Source organism: Tyto alba, unplaced genomic scaffold (genome assembly GCF_018691265.1).
Source record: "Tyto alba isolate M040663 unplaced genomic scaffold, T.alba_DEE_v4.0 Super-Scaffold_42, whole genome shotgun sequence".
Lineage (NCBI taxonomy): Eukaryota > Metazoa > Chordata > Aves > Strigiformes > Tytonidae > Tyto > Tyto alba.
In genome coordinates, this window is record NW_024881318.1 from 21,947,180 (window position 1) to 21,969,065 (window position 21,886).

Genomic DNA, 21,886 nt, shown 5'->3' on the forward strand with positions numbered 1-21,886 from the left:
TTGACATTCTTCCACATGTCCAGCTACATATCTTGATCAAAAAGAAATCAGGTGCTTTATGAATGAGGAAAGAGCCCCCATGCCCTGTGAACTCATGACACTTGGGGCCTTGTCTGCAGTCCACACTGCCGGTTCCCTCAAAATGACATGGAGTGGCATACCCTTATTCCTAGGCACCCAGGTGCCTAAGGAAGAGCAATTAATACCATGCCCACAGCAAAGTGAAGTTTCAGTATTAAGTGTCATGATTTATTAATGTAGTTCTATCTTGCATGTTTGTATTTCTAAGTTTTCCTGTTTGGACAACTGTTCCGACTGTTTAGACTGAAAACAAAGGCTTCTGGCATGATAATGAAATGACTCAAAAATGTAGGTTTTCAGATGCAGTAGGCAATCTGATTTTTTGTTCCAGCACTTCCAACATTAAGTTGCAGATAGACACTAGAATACAAACGGTATTTGCAGTTACAGTCAGTGCATTGTCATTTTAATAAAAACTGGCTGCATGGCCAGGCCCAAATTGCTGTGGTGAATGGAGTTAAATCAAGTTGGCGACTAGTCACAAGCGGTGTTCCCCAGGGCTCAGTAGTGGGGTCAGTTCTGTTTACTGTATCAATGATCTGGACAAGGGGATTGAGTGCACCCTCAGAAAGGTTGAGGAGGACCCCCAAGTTGGGCAGGAGTGCTGATCTGCTTGAGGGTAGGAAGGCTCTAAAGAGGGATCTGGACAGGCTGAATCGATGGGCCAAGGCCAACTGTATAAGGTTTGACAAGCCTGAGTGCTGAGTCTTGCACCTGGGACACAACAACCCCATGCAACACTACAGGCTCAGGGAAGAACAGCTGGAAAGCTGCATGGTGGGAAAGGACCTGGGTGTGTCGGTCAACAGTTGGGGGAATGTGATCCAGCAGTGTGCCCAGGTGGCCAAGAAGGCCAAGGGCATCCCAGCTTGTATCAGAAATAGTGTGGCCAGCAGCACTGAGGAAGTGATTGTCCCCCTGTACTTGGCACTGGTGAGGCTGCACCTCGAATACTGTGTTCAGTTTTGGGTCCCTCACTGCAAGACAGACATAGAGGTGCTAAGGCATGTCTAAAGCAGGGCAATGAAGCTGGTGAAGGATCTAGAGAACAAGTCTGATGAGGAGCAGCTGAAAGGAACTGGGGTGGTTTAGCCTGGAGAACAGGAGGCTGAGGGGAGACCTTATCACTCTCTACAACCACCTGAAAGGAGGCTGCAGTGAGGTGGGTGTTGGTCTCTTCTCCTAAGTAAGAAGTGATAGAACAAGAGGAAACAGCCTCAGGTTGCTCCAGGGGAGGTTTAGACTGGATATTAGATAAAATTTCTTCACTGAAAGGGTTGTCAAGCACTGGAACAGGTTGCCCAGGGAAGTGGTTGAGTCACCATCTCTGGAGGCATTTAAAAGATGTGGAGGTGTGGCACTTAGGGACAGGGTTTAGTGGTAGACTTGGCAGTGCTAGGTTAGTGGTTGGACTCGATGATCTTAAAGGTCTTTAACAACCCAAATGATTCTATGATTTCAGTGTACCTCAGCAGGCCTGTGTTTGCTGTGTCATAAGCTTAATTTATGTCTTAAGGTAATGGAGCATAACAGACCTCTGAATGATATTTCTTGCCTCCCTTCAGTTAAAACATTCCCATTAGTAATGCTGCAGCTTTTGTTAAGGCAAACAGTGAATGAATCGTAGATCTCTGCCCACAATACTATAATGTGTAAAGAGTGCTAGATGGGCATTACACATGGGCAGATGTGTACTGTAAGGAAGAGGCTGGGTTTTTTTCTTGCACATGTCAAAGGCTACATTTTATTTTCTTCTATTGGGGGAGCTGGCATGGATGAAGAGCCTTTTTCACTGGGATCAAAATTCTTCTTTAATTGCTTCTGTGATAATCATAATCTTTCTGTTAACAGGCATTCTTCATAACTGCTGTGAAGCCTACAATGTTGGACTCCTGGAAGCAAAAATATTTTCTGGTCCATCAAGAGAGCAGTTTGGATATGCAGTTCAACAGTTTATAAATGAACAAGGCAAATGGTAAGCAGTTTGATCAGCTTGTCATATGTCCAGTTAAAAGGTTAAGGAAAAATGTCGCAACTAATTTTTATTTTATAATTCCACATTTCATTTCAATGCTTTCCAGTTAGTTCATTTTTATATTAGAGTTATCTTTTTATGAATAAATACTTATATTGTTAAAAGCCAAAATATTCTAAGGATGTATACATGTGAAGGTTCAGGCTTTTTTTTCCTGTACATAATGCGATCTGAAGTCAGTCTTTCTGTTAATCTTTTACTTTCACCCCCAATATACCAGTTTCCTCAGAATCATAAATTCTGTAGAATTTTGACTGTCAGTTCATTCCTTTCTGTAGCATCTTTGTTACACATTACATATATGTGGGATATTTTTCCATGTTAACATCATAATTGAGGTTAAAACAAATAATTAGGGCTGGGAGTTCTAATTATTAATATTAAAGTAAATTTATATGATTTTGTGTCTGATACAGTCTTCAGTGTTCACTTATCAAGGGAAGGCATATTTGGATATATATATATATAATAACACAATCCTACCAAAGGCCTTGTGTCCAGTGCATCTCTTCAGCCATGAAATTTGATCTGAAATCCACGGTTGCCACAGCACTGGGCTTGATGAGTAATTAGTACAATATTTTTTCTAGTAATACTGGTTTCAAAAAGAACTTTAAAATATTAACCCAGAGTGAGCCCATTTAGTGGAAGACACATTGTTTCCTTTTCTGCAGCCTCAGCAACCACAAAGCTTAAGGTGTCTTTCATGGCAAGGACTAAAAGTTCAGTGGTAGTCAACTACTTTAAGTGGTTAATTGTGTATATCCAGTTTTAAGCCTATAGCAGAAAGTCACACAAATTATATATATTATCATAAGCTGAGACAACATTTTAGGTATGTCATTCTCTATAGATTGAAACAGTGTCAGAACCAAAAGAGCCACAAACTGGCATGTTTGCTTAGGTGATGATGGACAGATAGTAACTGAATTTTTTCAGTAAAAAGTAAGATATAGAAATCTGAAATCCATGGAAATGCATATGAAAATGTATTTTACAGTTAAAGTTTGGAAAGGCCCATACAAAAATGTTGAGCTAGCTGAGACATTTACAGAAACACTGTGCATTTGCATTTCATTTAGTTGCTTATGCAAAGATGTAAGACTACCTAAATCTCACTGTATCTCCAACATTACTGTGTTTACCACTGGACATTACTGTGTTTACCACCAGTGACCAGGAGGCAAAGTAAGAGGAGAGCAGAGCTGTATCTTCCAAACTAAGAGCTCAGCATTTCCTCTCCCTCCATTGGGTAGGCTCCCAACCTACCCCCACGCCTCACCTGATGCTGTGATGGCTTCTCAGTGCATTTCTCTGTGCTTTAATCCATAGATCAGAGCTCTCTTTTAAAAAACTTCTGTATAAAGCCATTGATGGAGAACAAGAATGTCTACCTGAAGTGAATTGATGCTTTGGCTCATACATGGAGAAATTATGTCTTGTGTTTTATCCTTCTTGTAAGTTTTTCTGTAAGCTTGCAACATGAGCACTGGGTTCCAGACTTACCCAAGCTATTTATGTTTTATATTTCCCTGTTTTATTTTTACTTATGATAGAAAAGCTCCTCCACTACCACTTTTTAAGATAATATGCGGTGGAGTTCAGGAAAGAAAGTAACTCTGGATTAACTTTTCCTATTTTCTCCCAAGTATATGAGTATCATGAATCTAGGAAATTTTTCTGTAGATAGGCACTTCATTATTTGTTCATTCAGTGCACAGTGTCTGACCGTAGCTGCAAATGTCAGGGGAATTTTATCAGCTCCTGTTTGAGTAACCATAACTTGTTAGAGAATCTTCAGTGAAGAGAAGCTCTTTCCAGTCTCCCTCTCAAGAAATCATTAGGCAAGCTTAAAAAAAATGTCAGTCATTGTGTAGTCTATTGTTCTACTCATTTATAGGTTATTTACTTTTTCTTGGGACAAAAGAGCTTGTCTTCCTGTTCATTATTTTTTAAAAAAAAAAAAAAAAACCCAACACACAAGCCAATAGAGTTAGTTTCTCCTACAAGCGATGTAGAGTCTGCAGTCTATGTGCATAGCACTTGTTGACATGGTTGAACTAGGAGTGAGATAAACAGTCCAAGCTTTGCATAAGATCAGAATGCTGCTTTCTGTCAGAGGGGAGCATTTATCACCATATGCTTTTATGAAGAGACCATCATTGTGCAGCAGGAATGTGATGCGTTTGAAAACTCTGTTCAGGCACAGTGGGACTGCTCACCACATCAAACGCTGCTGGGGTGGCACCTCACTCCAAGGGAGAGGTTATCCAGAGTCTGAGATCTACCAGAAACTTCATCACTTTCTAGGCCTTGTTTCTGTTAATAAAATCACATGGTGCTTTAAAAATCCTTCTGTACTTTCTCAAAGAGCAGTAAGGAGAGATACAGAAAAATCAGCAGATGATGGTTATTTTATTCGGTTGTATTTCTGGGAGGTACATCTCCTGAGGCAATAAGGGCTATAGAAAATGATAAAGAGAGGACAATTTTTGCAAAATTGGCACTGTATGGAGCAATATGTTATCACTTTTGCTTGGAGATGAGTTCGAGGTGAAAAGGGAAGACACCCCAACCAGAACAGGGCTATAGAGGGGGCTGGTACATTTTGTGAAGCTGTGGCATAAACCAGCAAGGGAGCCTTTTTTGTGTGGAGTCAGATGATTTAGGATAATTGGACACTGCTCTGCTGTGCATTGATGGGCATTGATGGCATGTGATGCTCGTGAATAAGGACAAACTTGCAAGTCAAGCATAACTCAAGCATTTCATGGTGTCTAGTGGGAATTTCAAAACAGGAGCTCTTTAATGAACTCAAGGACAATTGTGAACAACGAAGAAACTCATCAATTAGAAAAGTTTAGGCAGTCCTCCACACAAGTAATTAGCCACAACAGAAACATCATTCAGTTTATGCTCCGGTTTTCTCTGTCATAAGATGATCTGTATTTGAACCTTAAATTGAGACCAGATTCTCTGTTATAAGTATAAACTTTTAGAAGGGTGGATTGTATCCTGTCAAGTTCGTCTTGAGCGTGCATGGCCTGGGCAGCAGCTGATAGTACATTCTGCAAAGATAACAGTACTTACTCCATGATGAGATTTGGTTTCATACCTGTATCAGGTGAGGAAGACTGAATAGCTGTATACAGCTGTTAAAATGCTTTTTCTTACCCATGTATGTCTTCAGCCTGTGATATATCCCACAACAGAGCTAAAATCTCAGTCTGCTGTTGAGGTACTGTTTGGTATCAGGCTGCAGCCACCCTGATCATTTGTGTCTGCATGCTGAGGATTTGGAATTTTTGAATTTTGCTTTCAAATTTGTTATGGGATCTTTCTTTTTTAAAATACTTTGTTTCATTCTGTATCATGTCAGTAATGACACCTTAATATTCACTGTTCTTAATGATGTGCCACATAATCATTGCACTGCTAAGTAGTTCTAAAAATCATTACATACCGTTCGCTGGTCATCAAAACCCAGCAGCCTTTCTCCTGAGGTGCTGTGTTGCCTCTTCAGACCAATAAGATATTTTGCCAAAAGGACACATTTCTGTATCAACTTTTGTTGAAATCAATACATTTTCAAAGCCTTCCAATTCTAATGAGGAGGGTCATTTCTGCCAATTTTTTTTTTTTTTTTTTTTTTTGGAAGAAAATGCTGCCATTGTACAGCTCCATCTTTTCAGTGCCAGCACCACTGCTAACATTGAGCTCTTTGCCCATCTTTTGCTTCGCCTGACTGCATTCCCTATAGTTTGCGTTTTTCCTGCTTGGAGAAGCAGCTCTGTCTTCTAGGCTTTTTAAGTTTGTCAGTCAAGTTCTCTTGCCATAGCTTACTCTAGTTTTTGAAGTTTTGAGTCTTTTGATCAAAGGATCAAAATTTCAGATGGTGATAAGTGTTCTAGGGTGTGCAGAGAAGCGTCTATGAGAGTGAATTTCTGATCTTCATATCTAGTCATCACTTCCTATAATTGTAGGGAAAAGGGACAGATATTTTAAGAGATCCTTTCTGCATTTGTTTTCCTATTTCCTATTAGCCACCTTTGTGTTTAAAAAAGCACAATAAAGAGCAAATTCATGAAAAGAAAAAAAAAGCAGAAAATATAAAATGTGCTCTGACAACAGCTGGGAATTCAGCCCTTCACCGTGAATTCTAATTTTGTTTTCTTCTACATCACACTTTGCCAGTTACTAGCTTTGTCATGGTGTAATTTCCCAGAAATAATTCCAGTTGCACTTTGATCTGCCACTCCTGCAGCTTGTGTGGTATGGCATTGCTGCTGAACTTTATTTGACTTCATGTAGTTCCATTGCTTTGTATACAGTGTTAGAGACTTATTAAGGAGCTGAATAATAAAATCACTGGCAATATTACATGCTAATCACTGTAGTATTGTGTAAAGACAATCTACAAGGACGCATAAGGAAGTTTTATAAAAATAAATATTTAACTCATGGCTGAAAAAGGCCCTTAATACACTATACATGATACAGTTTATTTGGAAACAAGCATTTTCAAGTAGTTTAGTACTCATTTCTTGCAGTCTTTCCTGATACATTCTGTTTCACTCTGCTTCATGAGCATCCTGTTTAATCACAGCAAAAAGTATGTTTGTAGTTAGCAGGATGTTAGCCAGATGCTGTCTTGCTTTCTTCACTACTGATGTTTCAGAAAGATACACATGAATTTTCCCAGAGTAGTATTGTGTAACTACTGTAATGATTTATGTTAATTTTCAAAGGCAAGCTGGGTTTGCTGATTTCTAATATAGATTAAGGCTATTATTAAGCTTAAGTAAGTCTCAGGATAAGAGAGAAATAATTATTAAGTTATTTCCTAGGACCTTTAAGGTTAACAAAAGTGGAGGATTAGGCTTGGCAGAAGCTGGTTAATAACTTGTTCTCAGGAGTGTATTGGTGTCAGGTTAAACTAGTTAAGTCAAATAAGGGAAGGGGTTTAATAGCTCTGTTCATTTCTGAAAATCACAGTGTCAGTAATAGTTCTGAGTGTTAAATTCTGTGTATGGAGTGGCATTTTTTGGCCTACAGCATAGTTAGGGCATTGAGATTCATGGACCCTCCAAATCTACAGGGAAGGTTAATACAGCAAAGGGGAAGGTATTATAATAACTCGAGTAAAGTGTGAGGAGTGCAAGCTAAATGAAAGACAAAATGAAGTTTACTTCGACCACAGTTGGCATAGATTTAGATTTGGTTTTAAAATTAGAAAAGTTTGTTTTGGTTTACATTTTTCTGTTTCTACCACACAACAGCTACAAGGTTAGTTTTAAGGCTAGCGAAAGTAAAAATCATCACTCTTTATTGGGTATAAAGAGTGATGGTTCCTTGGTATAAATAGTTGTCTGGGTTGGAATTAGTGTTGAGGTTGGGGAAAACAGGAGTTTCAGGGCCCATATTACTGCTGAGTAGCATAAAGCCCACAGAGTTGAGCGCAAATAGGCATGCTGAAAGGAAGAGAACTGCTTTTTCTAAACTTTGTGGATGGTGTTGGTCTCTAGCTTTATGCCAATATCAAGGACGAGGGTTGAGATTAGGCTTGGATTTGGGGACAGCTAGTCTTCAAGCACAGTTCTCTCATTCTCACTCTGAGTGAAACTATGTGCTTTGGGCTTCAGAATAACCCATTGCTGTAGAGTGATGACACTGTGGTGCGGAGGTTTACAGTGAGTTTCATGATTAGATGGAGTGGTGCAGGGGATATTTCCAAGATCCTTTAAAGTCATTCTTTGAACGGTACCTGTCTTCCTGCAGGGACTCTGAAAACCATTCACCTTCTGGGAAACTTAGAAAGAAAGAACATACAAATATTTTTAATCGTACACAGTGCAATGTTCATGCTGACAGTTGATGCTGAAAAGCTGTTACCAGTTTGGGATACTACACATGCAGTGCTGCCATTCTTTTAAACACTGTTTTCAGTTTTCACAAAAACTGTTAGCCCTTTCTCTCTTCCATCAGCCCACTTAGCTTTTTATAAATGTAAAAAACTTTGCAGTACCTAGCAAGGGGGGAGACTGTAACACCATGTCTTTCTCCTGTCAATCACTACTGACTAGCTCAAGCCCTCTATGTCACTGCAAGTGTTTGCAGATTGTATCATATGTCAGCACATGACCAGTGGAGTGGTTTCTTATGAACTCTGGTTATTTGGTCCTGAGCTATGGTGGTTCTGGTTTCCACTGTGCAGAAAAGGTTATATTCCTCGGAAAATAACAAGAAGATCAGAGGCCTCCTCACAGCTAGTGCAACATACACTCTTTTTATAGAGAGGTATTTGTATGAGTGTGAAATGCAGGCCTAAAGATGCTAGAAATACACAAAATCCTGTTCCTGCTGCCTGCCTAATTACTGTTTTTCAACGAAGTAACTATGAAGGAGGTAGGTATTTTTAAAATATTCCTATTCAAAGAAAATAAGTAACCCCCAGCCAAACTAGTAAAACAGAACAACATATTTGTGCTCTTAAGTTTGTCTTTAATTAAGATGAAATAAGCTAAAAAAAAATGCAGTTAGGAGTGTTTTCTTTGAGAAAGCTGAAAAGGTCTCAAAGTCCTGCTTGCACATCTAAAACTTTGTATTTCTATCAAAGCCATTTTATTCAAACTAGTTATAAAATTACAGCAGTAAAATCAGATGATCATTGGAAAGTTATTATGACATATAGCAATTGCTTTGAAACATAATAATTTCATAAAATGTGTTGGTTTTGTAGTGCAAGGTTTTTGCATTAGCTACCTGTAAAATTTTAGAGGATGACAATTTTGATCTTAGCAACCTCTTGACCAGCTAAAATACATGGTTTCATATGAAACTCTGTATTCTGTACTAGGATCCCATTGCTTGTCCCATAAAGTCATATTGCTGCTGGAGCAAATGCCCACAGACACTGCTTTCTAATCATCTGTTTAATTTTTTCATATCCCTTGATCATCTTTCTATGGTTGTCTTTTGCCTTATCGTTACTTCACTGCATGTTAAACTGTATAAAGTGTTGTACTTCTCTTCCAGCCCTACATGGCCCTATACTGTCTGGTGTTTTCACTCTGAGTTGTGCTGAAAAATAGGTGTTGTAAAGCAGTTCCTAGGGTGTGAATTAACTGGTTTTGTTGAGGCTTTCGGGTAAAAATTAAAGGGGTCTTAAAGAGGAGATATTGGAGGGGAAACATTAAGGCAGATGAAGGAATGAGTCAGAGAAAGTGAATTACTTTGTATTGGAAGCACAAATTACCATAAATCTTAACGTTCTTGTTCAGGATTAAATATTTCATGCATCAGGCTGTTATCACGTGCACTATTTTCTTTCTGACTCAGTGTTGTCAAGGTGTGGCAGTGTTCAAGTTCAGACATAAGCATTTGACTGTTGCTGAGCAGATCCCGTAGGTAATACTTCTTATCAGTTAAAAGAATAACTTAAAAGGAATCAGTTAATTGTTAACTGACAGGACAGTAATTTTCTTCTTTCTTAATCCCCAGCATATATATTTCTAAATTTGTGTGCATCTTCATATAGTAATATCTTTGCTGTATTTCTTCTGACACTGTGACGTGTCACAGAAGCAACAGTACACATATTTGAAGCATCCTAATCCCCAGAGGCTTCTCCACTGAAGTTGCCCCTGGTGAATCCAGTGTATTGAGTAAAGCTTCTGAACAACTCTGGAGAAGACTCCTGAGTGCCTTAGATGCTGGTATCTGGCAAAAGCCTCTTTACCTGTTACTTACAGTGTGTTATGCAATAATGCTGATGGACTTTTCTGGTATAATTGAAGACCTAATAAAGTTCCTGTTACTTTAGGCTGTTGGTTGGTTCACCCTGGAGTGGCTATCCTGCTAAGAGAACTGGAGATATCTATGCATGTCCTGTTGGTACATCCAAAACCACATGTAAAAAGTTGAATTTACAGGGTAAGTTGTAACAAATAATGTCTTGCTACAGTTGTTCACTTTTTCCTTGTCTTTGTACCAGGACAATCTAACTTACTAAATCTTTTCTTAATTATCTCTCTGCATAACTTCAGCCTGGGGTGTGTGTGTGTGTGTGTGTGCTGCAAGGACACAGTGCCAGCTACTGGTGAGACGTGTGTGTGTGTGTGTGTGTGTGAGCGAAAATTGGTGCCTGCTACTGGTGTTGGGCTGGGGGTGTGCGCACCCTGGCCAGTGGTGCCAGTGGCTGGATCCACTGGTGCCTCAATGTCAGCTGCTGGAGCAATATGGGTCTTTAACCTTCAGACATGGTGTGGTGTCCTGGTTTGAGCCCAGAGGGCAACTGAACACCACACAACTGCTCACTCATCCCTTCCCCCTCAGGAATGGGAAGGAGAAAATAAAGCAAAAGCCTGGAGAATTGAGGTAACAGAAGGGAGGAATGACTCACCCATTATGGTTATGGCCAAAAGATGGATTCCTTAGGTGAAAAAACAACAGCAATTTAATTCAAACACTAACAACAACAGCATTTAACAGACAGAGGGGGGACAGTGAGAAGAATTACCACATCTTAAAAACATCTCTCCCTTCTTCCCTGGTTCAGTTTTGCTCCCAATCTCTCTACCTCCTCCCCCCATCAGTGTCACAGGGTGACAGGGAATGGGAGGTTGCAGCCAGTTCTGCTGCTCCTTCCTCCTCAGGGGGATCGCTCCTTGCATTCTTCCCCTGTTCCAGTCTGGGGTCACTCTCATGGGAGACAGTCCTCCACAAAATTTCTCTGATGCGAGTCCCTCCCACAGGCCACAGCCCTTTCTGAGCTGCTCCAGTGTGCGTCCCTCCCACGTGTTGCAGTCCTCCCGGCGCCGAACTACAACAGTGGTGGCTTCCCACGGAGACCTGGCCCTCAGGTGCAATCACCTGCTCTGGCATGGGGTCCTTCACGGGCTGCATGTGGGCATCGGCTCCACCAGTGACCTCCATGGGCTTCAAGGGGACAGCCTCCCCTCTCACCACAAGCTGCAGCTGGGCATCTGCTTCACTGTGGACCTCCACGGTCAGCAGGCAGGGTGGCCCTCCCATCTCGCCATTAGCTGCAAAGGGGGGGACTCGCTCTCTCTGCACCATCACACCTACCCCACTTCCTCCTTTCTTCTTTCACTAACCTCGTTGTCTGTGTAGGTGTCCTCCTTACAACTCCCACCCCTCCTCCCAGGTTCCCCTTCTGATATAAATGATCACAGAGGTGTGGCTAGGTGGCTCAGCCTTAGTGAAGAGACGGGTCCAACTTGGAGCCGGGGGAGCTTCGAGAAGCTTCTCACAGGGGCCACTGCTGTAGCCCCTTCCCCTGCTGCCAAACCCCCCACCACACACACACACAAACCCAGCGCAGGCAGAAATGGTATGTGTCCCAAAACTGGCTGCTGGGGGGAACCCAGTCTTTGTGTCAGTGCGGGGCTCTGCACAGTCACAGCCCAGGGGGGCCTGGTGTGGGCTGCTGCGGGGGCCGGTGTCTACATCTTCCCCAAACCAGGTGTGCATGTGTCTGTCTTCACTAGCGAACTTTCAGCTGGACCAGCCAGTTTAGGGAGGCCTCGGGTCCAGGTGTCAGACAGGTGGAGGGGTCCGTGCTGGTATGCCCAAGGGGACTTGTGAATGTGAAGTGCATGAGGGATGAGAGTGTGAGTGGATATGAAGCCTTTTCTGTCTCTGTGTGTTTTCAAACTAAGTATAAAATACTGGGATACTGTTAAAATATGGGGCAGCAGGGTGTGCTGGGATGACTACTTTATCTTTATTTGTGGTGTGGAGTATTTCTGTCCTCCGCCGTTCCTTCCAGGTTTTTGTCTAAAGCCTAATACTGGATCAGAGGAATCTGGTGTCCTGAGGGATGTAACAGTAACTGCTTGGCTGCAGCTACTCAGCCAGCCAAAAATACTCAATAGTTAGACCATTTCTTCCTCGCTTTTGCCTTCAGCTCTCTTGGGGGCAGGTACTCTAAATGGCCATACTTAATTCATGTCTGTAGTTAATGGTTAGCAAATTTTTGACAGAGATTAGCTTTCACTTCTTTTGTCTCAGAATTATATGCAGCCATTTGGAAAAGGCATCTCAGATTCTGAAAAATCAAGCTTTTGAAAAGGAATTCTACCTTACTAAATTGCTACTACATCTTATTTCTTATTCTCTCTTATTTAATCTGTTTTTTTCAGCTTTAATAAATATTCCAAATGTGACTGAGATAAAGGAAGACATGAACCTTGGCTTGACTCTGATACAGAACTCAAAAACAGGAGGATTTTTGGTACGTGTCAAGTACTTATTCAGTACACACAGAAATTCCTGAGGAGAATGAAGAAACTAGAATTCTCCAGATTTTTTGATAAATCCAAGCTGAACATATTTTATTGTGCAGCATAGACTGATACATATTTTGCATATTTTAAAATATTCTATCCCACTGTCATTAACTAGGTTCCAAAATCAAGAAAACTATGAATTCTCTCCTTTGTCATTTATCTAAATATCATATGGAAGAGCACATAAATAAAGATTCAGTAATTGAATCCAGGCAACATGGGCAAGAATATTTCCACCATGGGCATCTTTAAGGCAGTCTTGTACAGTTCTGATTATGCTTTCAAAAGACAGTACGAGATCTCTCCTTCACCATATGCACTTGCACAGTGACTGTTCACCTGAGATGTTAGAATTTCTAGTCCTGTGGATCTGCAGTATGTTTATTTGGTCAGTGAGCTAAAGGAGGATGTATTTTCTATGTGTATATTTTGCAAACCATTCTCCTTGAAGCCTGTAAAACAGATATCGTAACCAAAAGGAAATTAACAACTGTTTAGTACTCTTTTTTAAAATCTTAACCATAAGCATGAAGACTGTTGCAGTGTAGGTATATTCCAGTTTGATGCATACATTGTAGGCACGTGCAGTAATTAAGTGAAACAATAAACTACAGACAAAACGGCTTTGAGGCTGACTTGAAGCTTTACATTTTTCTGTTGAATCTTCCTAAGAATTGCAAAAGTATTCAAATTTTGATTAAATTCATTGCCACATAGCCCAGTTCACTGAAGTACTTAAAAGTAGATCTAGTTCCGACATCATAACTTCAAACTACAGCAGCAGTGCTCCTCTTGAGTGTTGGTTTGAGAAGATATTGATTAAACAAATCTTATTTTCTCTCTTGGTTAATATCTTTAATTACTGTTAATATGTTTAATTATGTGCATAACCACTCTTAATCAGTATCAGTAATTGCAGTGATTTAGAACATCTAATGCAGTAAAATTTGTGATTTCTGATAATACTTGAACTTCTATCTGTTAAAAAGATTTTCCTGATCCATATGTTATAGACTGACTCTCCTTATATTGCATGGAGTATCAAAAAAAATAAGTTGAGTGCTAAGACATATGAACAGTTAGCCACGTCTTTGGCGACAGGATTTCTTTCTGACATAAGGTGAATGTGTTACTGGAGATGGATGCTTATCTGTGACTCAGCCTCAACAAAAATCACAAGCCCTGTGATATAGTTATGTCAAGAATTGGACAACAAGCGGAGACTGTCTGCACGTAATTGCATGCTGCTGCCAGCCAGGACTTTGCTCTGAGATGCCATGTCCGACAGCTGGCCTCTGTGATGTGCTCTTTGGGTTGAGCCTAGGGCTTCCTCCTCGCGGCTCACGGTGCCCCTTCCTCCTTCAGCTGCGTTCCTCTCAGCCTCCCTCCTCTTGCACCAGCCTGGGCTGCATCCCTGGGCCGCCTGGCTGGAGCGGGACCTGGCCCGCAGCTCGAGAGTCCTGCTGGTCCAGCAGCTTGGTGCCACGGGGTTGCTTCCTGCGGGTGTCCCAAGCACAGGGCAGTCACTTCCACATGCTCATTATGTTTTTCTGAGGCATGCTTAGTCCTGCTGGAAAGGTGCTTTTTTGCAGATTTCTGATGTAATTTTCTACTCATTTGTTCTTGGGACAGTGCTATGCCTTTACTTGAAACGAACAGCTCCCATTTCCCTACATGTAAAATATTCCCTCTGTGCTTAACACCCCACAATCATTCCCCTTTGTCCTTAACTTTGCAAATCAAACACCCAAGTTTTTTGGCTGAAATGTGCTTTTTAAAATACACCTCTCTCAAACATGAATGACCAGATCTATGCTGTATTCCACATGAGTCTTTCCAGGGCACTATATAGTGTATTTGGTATTTCCCTGTCTCAACTGCAAGTGCTTCTTGTCACATATCTTTACGTCATATTTCCTCTGTGCTCTGGCTGCATGCTCATGGTCACCCTGCAATCGGCCACTGGCCGATCCGTCTGCTTCTCTCACACGCAATGAACTACCAGTTCATGTCCACATTTCTTAACAGCACTCCGTGAGGGCAAGTCTATGCCCCTTTCTAATATCCTACTTTTCAAGTTCATCAGTTCTTGATATGTGATCTCCCAGTTTTCCCCTGCATTATTGATGCATCTGACTGTAACAATGATAGAACATTAGAGCTTTTCCCTTTTTTAAAGTGAAGATCAGCAAAGCTTATTAGAACATTTCTATTTTTTGTTCCAAGATTAACATCACAATTTTGAGTAACCACTAATACAGAAGAAAACTAGAAAATGGGCAAATTAGATTAATTTAAAGTCATTTTGAATTTAAAGTTCTTCTTAGATGAAAGATTGTTAACTCTTCTTCAGCTTCATAATTACCAATATAGGTGACATCTTATACCTCTCACCTCTAAATAGTCATATATTCCACTAAAACTAATCATGACCCATGTAGCAGCTAAAAAAAGCACTTATCTTAGGATCAGATAACATAGATAAACTTCCTTTCTATTGTCTAGAAAATCTGCCATCTTGTCAAACATGTTAGTTTCTTATGGTCTACCACTGGTAAACCAGTGTGGTTTAGCTCATTTTCCATTTATTTATGCTTTGCTTTTACTTTTTTTTTTTTTCAATATTCTTGAAGAAAGGGTAATAGTGCTGTTCAGTCTATCTTCCTAAATGGAGATGGTGCATTTTCTGTTTTACAGGCTCTCGACTGGATAGGGCAATCAGAAGGTAGATGTAACGAAGCTGTAATTTCTTTCAGAACTGTTGGACAGAGGTTATGTAGAAGTCATGTTTTTTTCTTTGAGTTCCTAACATGAATTTATTTAAAAAAAAAAAAAAAAATCCCTCCCTCTTGAAGTGTCCTCATGACAAAATACTGTGTCAGTATCTGTCTTTTTTTATATAGGCACTTTTGTACCCTGTCCTTCTAGTATCACTGGTGTGACCATCATGCAACCAGCTAGTTGATACAGCTGAAAACGTTTGGTTTTACATAGATAATTTTCAGCAAAAAGCAAGATTATTTTCCCTGAGGGGTCCTGAAACATGTAGCTGAGGGGTATGTGAGGCCAGGGCTTGCTTTAGCTCTTTTAGCTGTAGCTAAGTGGGACAGTGCATACTGTGAGGCAGCACCCTCACTGGAGATGAAGTTTAATTTGTAAATATTTTGGCAAAGTGAATTTCCTGCTAGAACAAGGTTTCTCAAATTGATAAATGTGTGTGTGCACACACTGATCACAAAACTCTTATCTGATCACACTGTTGGTGGTGATTGGAGGTACCTCAAGAAACGCTCCGCGTCTTTCCATCCTTGTGGCTCGGATGCCACCTCCTGGTTAGTGGAAGTACTTCTCTGCACGCTTTTGAGCCACGTGCAAATACCAACTCTAGGTTTAAACCAAGTTTGTAGAGCAGGTGGCTTAAAGCAGCACCGACACCTTGCAGACCAAGTCACACTCCCTCGATGTTATGTTCTGGAGAGGCCAGCTTGCAGGAGGAGTCATGATCACGAATAAAAAAACCTTTCAGTGAGAAAGTCTATGAAAGGGGTTACACTGTGACCGTGATTGCAAGGCATTTATTTGGCCTGATAGTGCAAGGGGGCTCCTTTGATCATATATGCCTGTAGTCCTGCTTATTTTGCTTTTGTATATAGATACAGTGAGAAAAGTATTTGTTATTTTTATAGTTTCTTTTTGTTGTTATTTTTAAGACTTGTGGTCCCTTGTGGGCACAGCAGTGTGGAAGCCAATACTATGCAACAGGAGTCTGTTCTGAAATCAGTCCAAGTTTCCAGATCCTAAGAAGCTTTTCTCCTGCTGTTCAAAGTAAGGCAACATGTGCAAAACAGATTCAATTAAAGAAACGTATCAAATGAAATCAAGCTATGTTGTGCTGAGGATTCATAATTTGGGATTTTTAAAAAAATGTATGTGCAAAAAGCAAAGTCCTGTGATTCATACATAAGGACTGACAGATCATGATTCAATGATGACATGAATATGGACTCAATCCTCTGAACTCAGAGGCATCGCACCAGCATAGACTCAAAATCTGCATATGCTTCTGTTGAGTCCTCATTCTGGCAAAACATTCCCGATCTGAAATTTTGCCTGTGTGAGACCTCAATAGGCACCTCTGGATTTAGCAGAAGAGTTGTAAGCATATTGAGACTGAAAGTGCATTTAATATCCACTGTATATTTTTGTTTTAGAGTGTTCCTCTGTCATAGATGTTGTGGTGGTTTGTGATGAGTCAAACAGCATTTATCCCTGGGATGCAGTGCGGGCATTTTTGAAAAAATTTGTACAAGGCTTAGATATAGGCCTTAACAAAACCCAGGTAAGTCAAAGACATCTTTGAGAAAAAAACAAAAAAAACCCAAACAAACAAAAAAAAAAAGGGCAATGGGTTTTATTAGCAATTTTAAAGGAAACCAAGTTTGCTTTAGCATAACTTCAGTACTTCCCCCAAAGCCACAGAGTACACAGTTGTCATGTATCTTTCAGTATTGGGTTTTTTATCTCACAGCTGACCTATTTCAAAAGGGATTTTGAGTCAAAACATGAACCAACTGAAATAGAAGTCAAGGTTATATTTAGGGGAGTCAGACCTCTTTCATACATTAGGTGTAAAAGTAATTAAAATATAGTCTGTGGGGATGTGGTAAAAGTAGAACAGATTTTTTATGGGTTTTTCATATAGCTCTTACTTTACAACTGCTGCATATTTAAAATAGGAGTTTTTCCTGCTTGGTTACTATCTGATGCCCTTTTTCCCTTTTAATTTGATGATGGTAAGGAAGATTTTATTGCCTTTTTTTTTAAACATTTTCTGTCTTTACAGTTGTCCATTTTCCATAAACAGTTCTGGGAACAAAGACTGGGGCACTGGAAATCTCTCTCCCAAAGGCTGCCTTCTTCATTGGGCTACTTTGGAAGTGAGGTGCTTAAAAGCTAGGCTTTCGGCTCAATGCTCAGTCCTTTCTGAACTTCACCTTTAGCATTTTCTATTTTTTCTTTCATACTAAATGTACATCTTAGCACATGTCTTTAGCTTCATCTGTATTAAAAAAAAATAGGATTGGCAGTGCTGTCAAGTAACTAACTTTTAGGATTTCCTTAGAAGAGATCAGATTGAAATGCTATTAGCTTGTAGAATTTTTGCTATATTACCATTTTTCCCAGAGCTCCCTGTATTACTGCTATCCATCAGCTCTTCCAGAAGTAACCAAGCAAACATTTAATGCTTGCTATTTCAGATTGTTTGCATTAACATATTGTAGTCCATAATAAATGACATAAGGTGCAAGAGCATTTTAGGTTTCTTTACGTTCCAAATGTGTTAATATTAATTGGCTTTATGTGTTGAAAGAAGATTATAACCCCATGTACATCTGCAGGTCTTTTACTTCAACCTGATAAGTAAGTGTCATGATTCTATGTAACTGATTGCAACGCATGATAATCTAACATAATTTCTTTATTGCATAGGTGGGTTTAATTCAGTATGCTAATAATCCCCGTATAGTGTTCAACTTGAATACATTCCAAACAAAGGATGATGTTGTTAAAGCAATGGAGGGAACGTATCAGAAGGGAGGAGATCTTACTAATACTTTCAAAGCCATTGACAGTGCAAGGTAAAACACATTACTGTGCAACTATTGTTACTTACCTTACAAGGCAATGAGCATATCCTGAATTTCATTCCCACTGGGAGCACATGTGCTCGGAGCCTCTGAAGAGGTTCCCAGCACCAGGCAGAATCCTTCAGGTACATTTACAGTGCCCAATGCAGAACAGTACAGGGATATGTAAACTAGACTTGCTGAAAAATGTGTCTTCAATCATTGAGTTAAACTCTACACAAAAATAGTTCTGATACCCAACAGAATTGTTTGGGCTGTCACAGATGTCTAAACATGACAATGCACCAAACACCATGGACAAGCTTTTAGGAAAGATACAAAACCATTGAAAGAAGTAAATTTTATCCAGGGATTCAGTGGAACCAGTAACATTTGTGTTTGCAGGTCAGGTTTTGGCTGACTGCAGAGAAAATAAAATCTCTTGTCTGTTGTCAGTTTGTCACTGCAGGACAAGCAGTATGAAAAATAGGAAAAACTTAAGACAATATGCTATAACTCTGAATACTTATACAAACCAGGTCTGTTTGTCAATAAGAAGATGCTACTTTGTAATTGAATCAAGGACAGGACACTAGGCCAAAATGCATCCTGAATCAAATGGCCTTGACAATTTTATTTAGGAGCACACTCAGCCTTCAGTGAGGTCAATATTTGCAGTAGTATTAAGGAACCTATTACTGATACTTCTCCCCTTTTGTTTGAATCTGGTGGAGCCAATTCCTGGCTACTCTGGTGTTATAAAACATGAACAGTTCTGACAAAAAACCCTTTTGTTTAGAAATATTTCTTAAAAAAAAAAAAAAAAAAAACATTTTCCCTGGAATATCATCCAATCCTACTTCTTGGGGTTTTTTTCTACTTCCTTGATTACATTTCTGATGCCTCTTCAAGCAGTGCTTTGAGAAGCAACTATTGGGAGCATAATTGAAAATTCTTACTGCAGATTGATAATTTACAAATAAAAAAGCACTACAGATGCACCTTGTTCTAAGTCAGTGATGGACATATTCATTACAGTATATATACCAAGTTCCATGCGTTACAAATTGAGGTGATAAATCCAATATTTTATAATAGACAGTATGCTTTCTCACCTGAATCGGGAGGACGTCCGTCAGCGACCAAAGTGATGGTTGTTGTGACAGATGGTGAATCACACGATGGCTCCAACTTGAAAACAGTGATAGGTAAATGCAATGAAGACAATATAACCAGATTTGGCATTGCTGTAAGTAATACTATAATTATATATATTATTGAAATTTTGAAAGATCATTTTGTTGTGTATGTATGAAAGTGCATGTTCTATACATAAGATATATGTAATGCATGCACTTTCACATTGGTGAGACTGAAGCTAGGTAAAATTAATCTTTATGAACTAATGAGATATTGGTCATCTTTAACTGGCTGAAAAAGCAAAAGCAGTATTACCTGAGCAACTTCAGTGTTTTTTTCCTTTGCCTTGGTTTATATATATTTCCTGTCTGAAAGGTCCCTTGTATAGGAATACAGTCTGATAAACAGTAATACGATTTACTAATTCAGATTCAGTAATATGAATTAAGGTAATGTTTTTTGATATGTAGAATATTTACTCAAATAATATAGAAGGAAGTGGAGCAGCACCATGATTTCTTTCCCTCTTCTTATTTTGTTCTTTTTTACCCAAGGTTTTGGGATACTTAATCAGGAATGAGCTTGATACTAAAAACTTAATTAAAGAAATCAAAGGAATTGCTAGTCATCCAACAGACAAGTATTTCTTTAATGTATCGTCTGAGGCTGCACTACTGGAAGAAGCAGGAACACTTGGAGAGCGCATTTTTAGTATTGAAGGTAAAATACACAATGTCTCTGAAAAATTAGATCAGATTCTCCTAGATGATGTGCTAAGGATTTTATTTTGCTTCCCCTTAGTGTGGTACTGTGAGAACAAGGGGGAACTGGTGCTATGGGCTGCTCCCCAGGAGGGCTTTGGTTTACACAGCTGGTTCCCCAGCTACCCCACCCCTAATGAGCCTGAGCTTCAAGTTAGTTTCTGCAGCTTGTGGAAAATATTCCCCATTTGCTGAAAATTTCAGTCAAGTCATGGGCTTCAGTCATCCACTGGGACTTGTCCATATGCACCCAAACATATTTGGAGCTATTGCCATCAGAGGAGTAAAGCGTAAATATTTATGCTTGTCAGATTCATCTGTGTGAATGCTAAGCAAGTGTAAATCTAAAAAGCAAATCAGAAGAATAGGTCACTAATTACAGAACTGAAAAGCTACAGTAATGTAATCTGCGTGGCATCTATGAGGCTCCACTCTTAGCATCACCCACGATCCTTTGTTTGGAGGAAGGTACTGTGGAGACAACTCAAAGGCACTTCATCCCCCCAGAAAGCCAGCTTTTTAGTCAAATTTAGACCTTGCTTGGGAGACTTGTGACCTGCCCTAATCCCTCCCTAGGGAGCTTTTAATGACTGCAACCTTCCTGTGCTCAGGATCAAATCTTCCTTCTTTTTCCCCTCCATCTATTCCTTACCCAGCCCATGCTGCTAATCAAGTCAAGCGGATCGGTTGAGCTCCCTATCCTGGGTTTTGCTGAGTAGTCCTGTTGAATTCCTGTTACTCAAGTCCTGGATGTCACAGTATTTTTCAAGACAATTATAACAGTTCTTATAAGTCCCATATGACAATAAACATTCTATTTGAAAGTTGTGAATATACAGTTATTAAAGTTGCTAATTTCAGTGTATTAGTAGTGCTTCTGAGGAAACATAAAAAGATATTAGCTACAGTGACAAGACTGTGCAGACTGATTCAAGTCATCTTTATTATCATCTTCTGCCTTTTTTTTTTGGAAGGGACTCATAGCATTTTGGCTTCATCTTATCAGTTTTCCATTAAATCCTTCAAATATTCTAGAGTTTATCGTCTCTCAGATTGCTGTTGTTTGTAAATGTTGGAAATGCTTTAGCAGAACTGGTGGATTTGGAAAAAATAACATACAGTCCCCAGAGAGCTACATTCAGAGTCAGCAAGACTGAATCTCATGTGTGGTTCTACAGGGTTAACCATACATGAATATTTGTTTTACCAGGTACAGATCAAGGTGATACTTTTCAAATGGAAATGTCACAGGTGGGCTTCAGTGCATATTACTCACAAAAAAAGGTATGTGAATTTAATTATTTAATGATACAAATAGATGTAATTATATAGACATGAATGATTAGAAGTGCAACAAAGCAAAATCAATAAAACATAATGACCAATTTTAAGATTTTTTTTACAAGCAGAAGAATGTCAAATTATCTTTTTTTTTTTAACTTGAATACTACAAAAATTACTTCTAATAGATGGTGTATGTTGCTAAAATTAAAAAATATACATTAATATGTGAAGTTGAATAACAATTTCTTTCATGTAATGATTTTAAGATGTGTTAATCCAATTATTTCAGTCATTTCTGAGTTCACATAGCATGAAAAATTCAATTGCTTCAAGTTAATATTTCACAGTTGAGTAACTCAAGAATTGAAACCATACTGTAAACTTGGTGTATTTCTAGAGAGGCACCAAGATACAAATAAATCAAGTCTGAAAACAATTCATTTAATATTTATAAAGTTTATAATATTAGTTTAAAGCATATTTCACTTGGAAATCAGAATAATAAATAAGATATATTTTTCATGATAACAAATTTTAATATTATCTTGACCAAATAGGTCCTGTTTGTAAAATTCAAGTGTGGTTCAAGCAGCTTTCAACTGAAAAGACAGAAAGGTTGTTTCTTTCTCATAGCCCTTAAAGATGAAT

The 21,886-nt window shown here is 39.3% G+C and overlaps 1 protein-coding gene across 1 annotated transcript in view; it reads left to right on the forward strand.

Annotated features, from left to right (window-relative positions):
• ITGA2 (integrin subunit alpha 2) overlaps positions 1–21,886 on the forward strand; it is a 69,530-nt gene that overhangs the window by 14,730 nt on the left and 32,914 nt on the right. Inside the window, exons 2-10 of the mRNA XM_042804680.1 lie at positions 1,933–2,056; positions 9,939–10,048; positions 12,280–12,371; positions 16,137–16,251; positions 16,638–16,765; positions 17,917–18,065; positions 19,152–19,302; positions 19,748–19,913; positions 21,165–21,238. Of these exons, the coding sequence (XP_042660614.1) occupies positions 1,933–2,056; positions 9,939–10,048; positions 12,280–12,371; positions 16,137–16,251; positions 16,638–16,765; positions 17,917–18,065; positions 19,152–19,302; positions 19,748–19,913; positions 21,165–21,238 (1,109 nt within the window). The remainder of the gene's footprint in view (positions 1–1,932; positions 2,057–9,938; positions 10,049–12,279; positions 12,372–16,136; positions 16,252–16,637; positions 16,766–17,916; positions 18,066–19,151; positions 19,303–19,747; positions 19,914–21,164; positions 21,239–21,886) is intronic.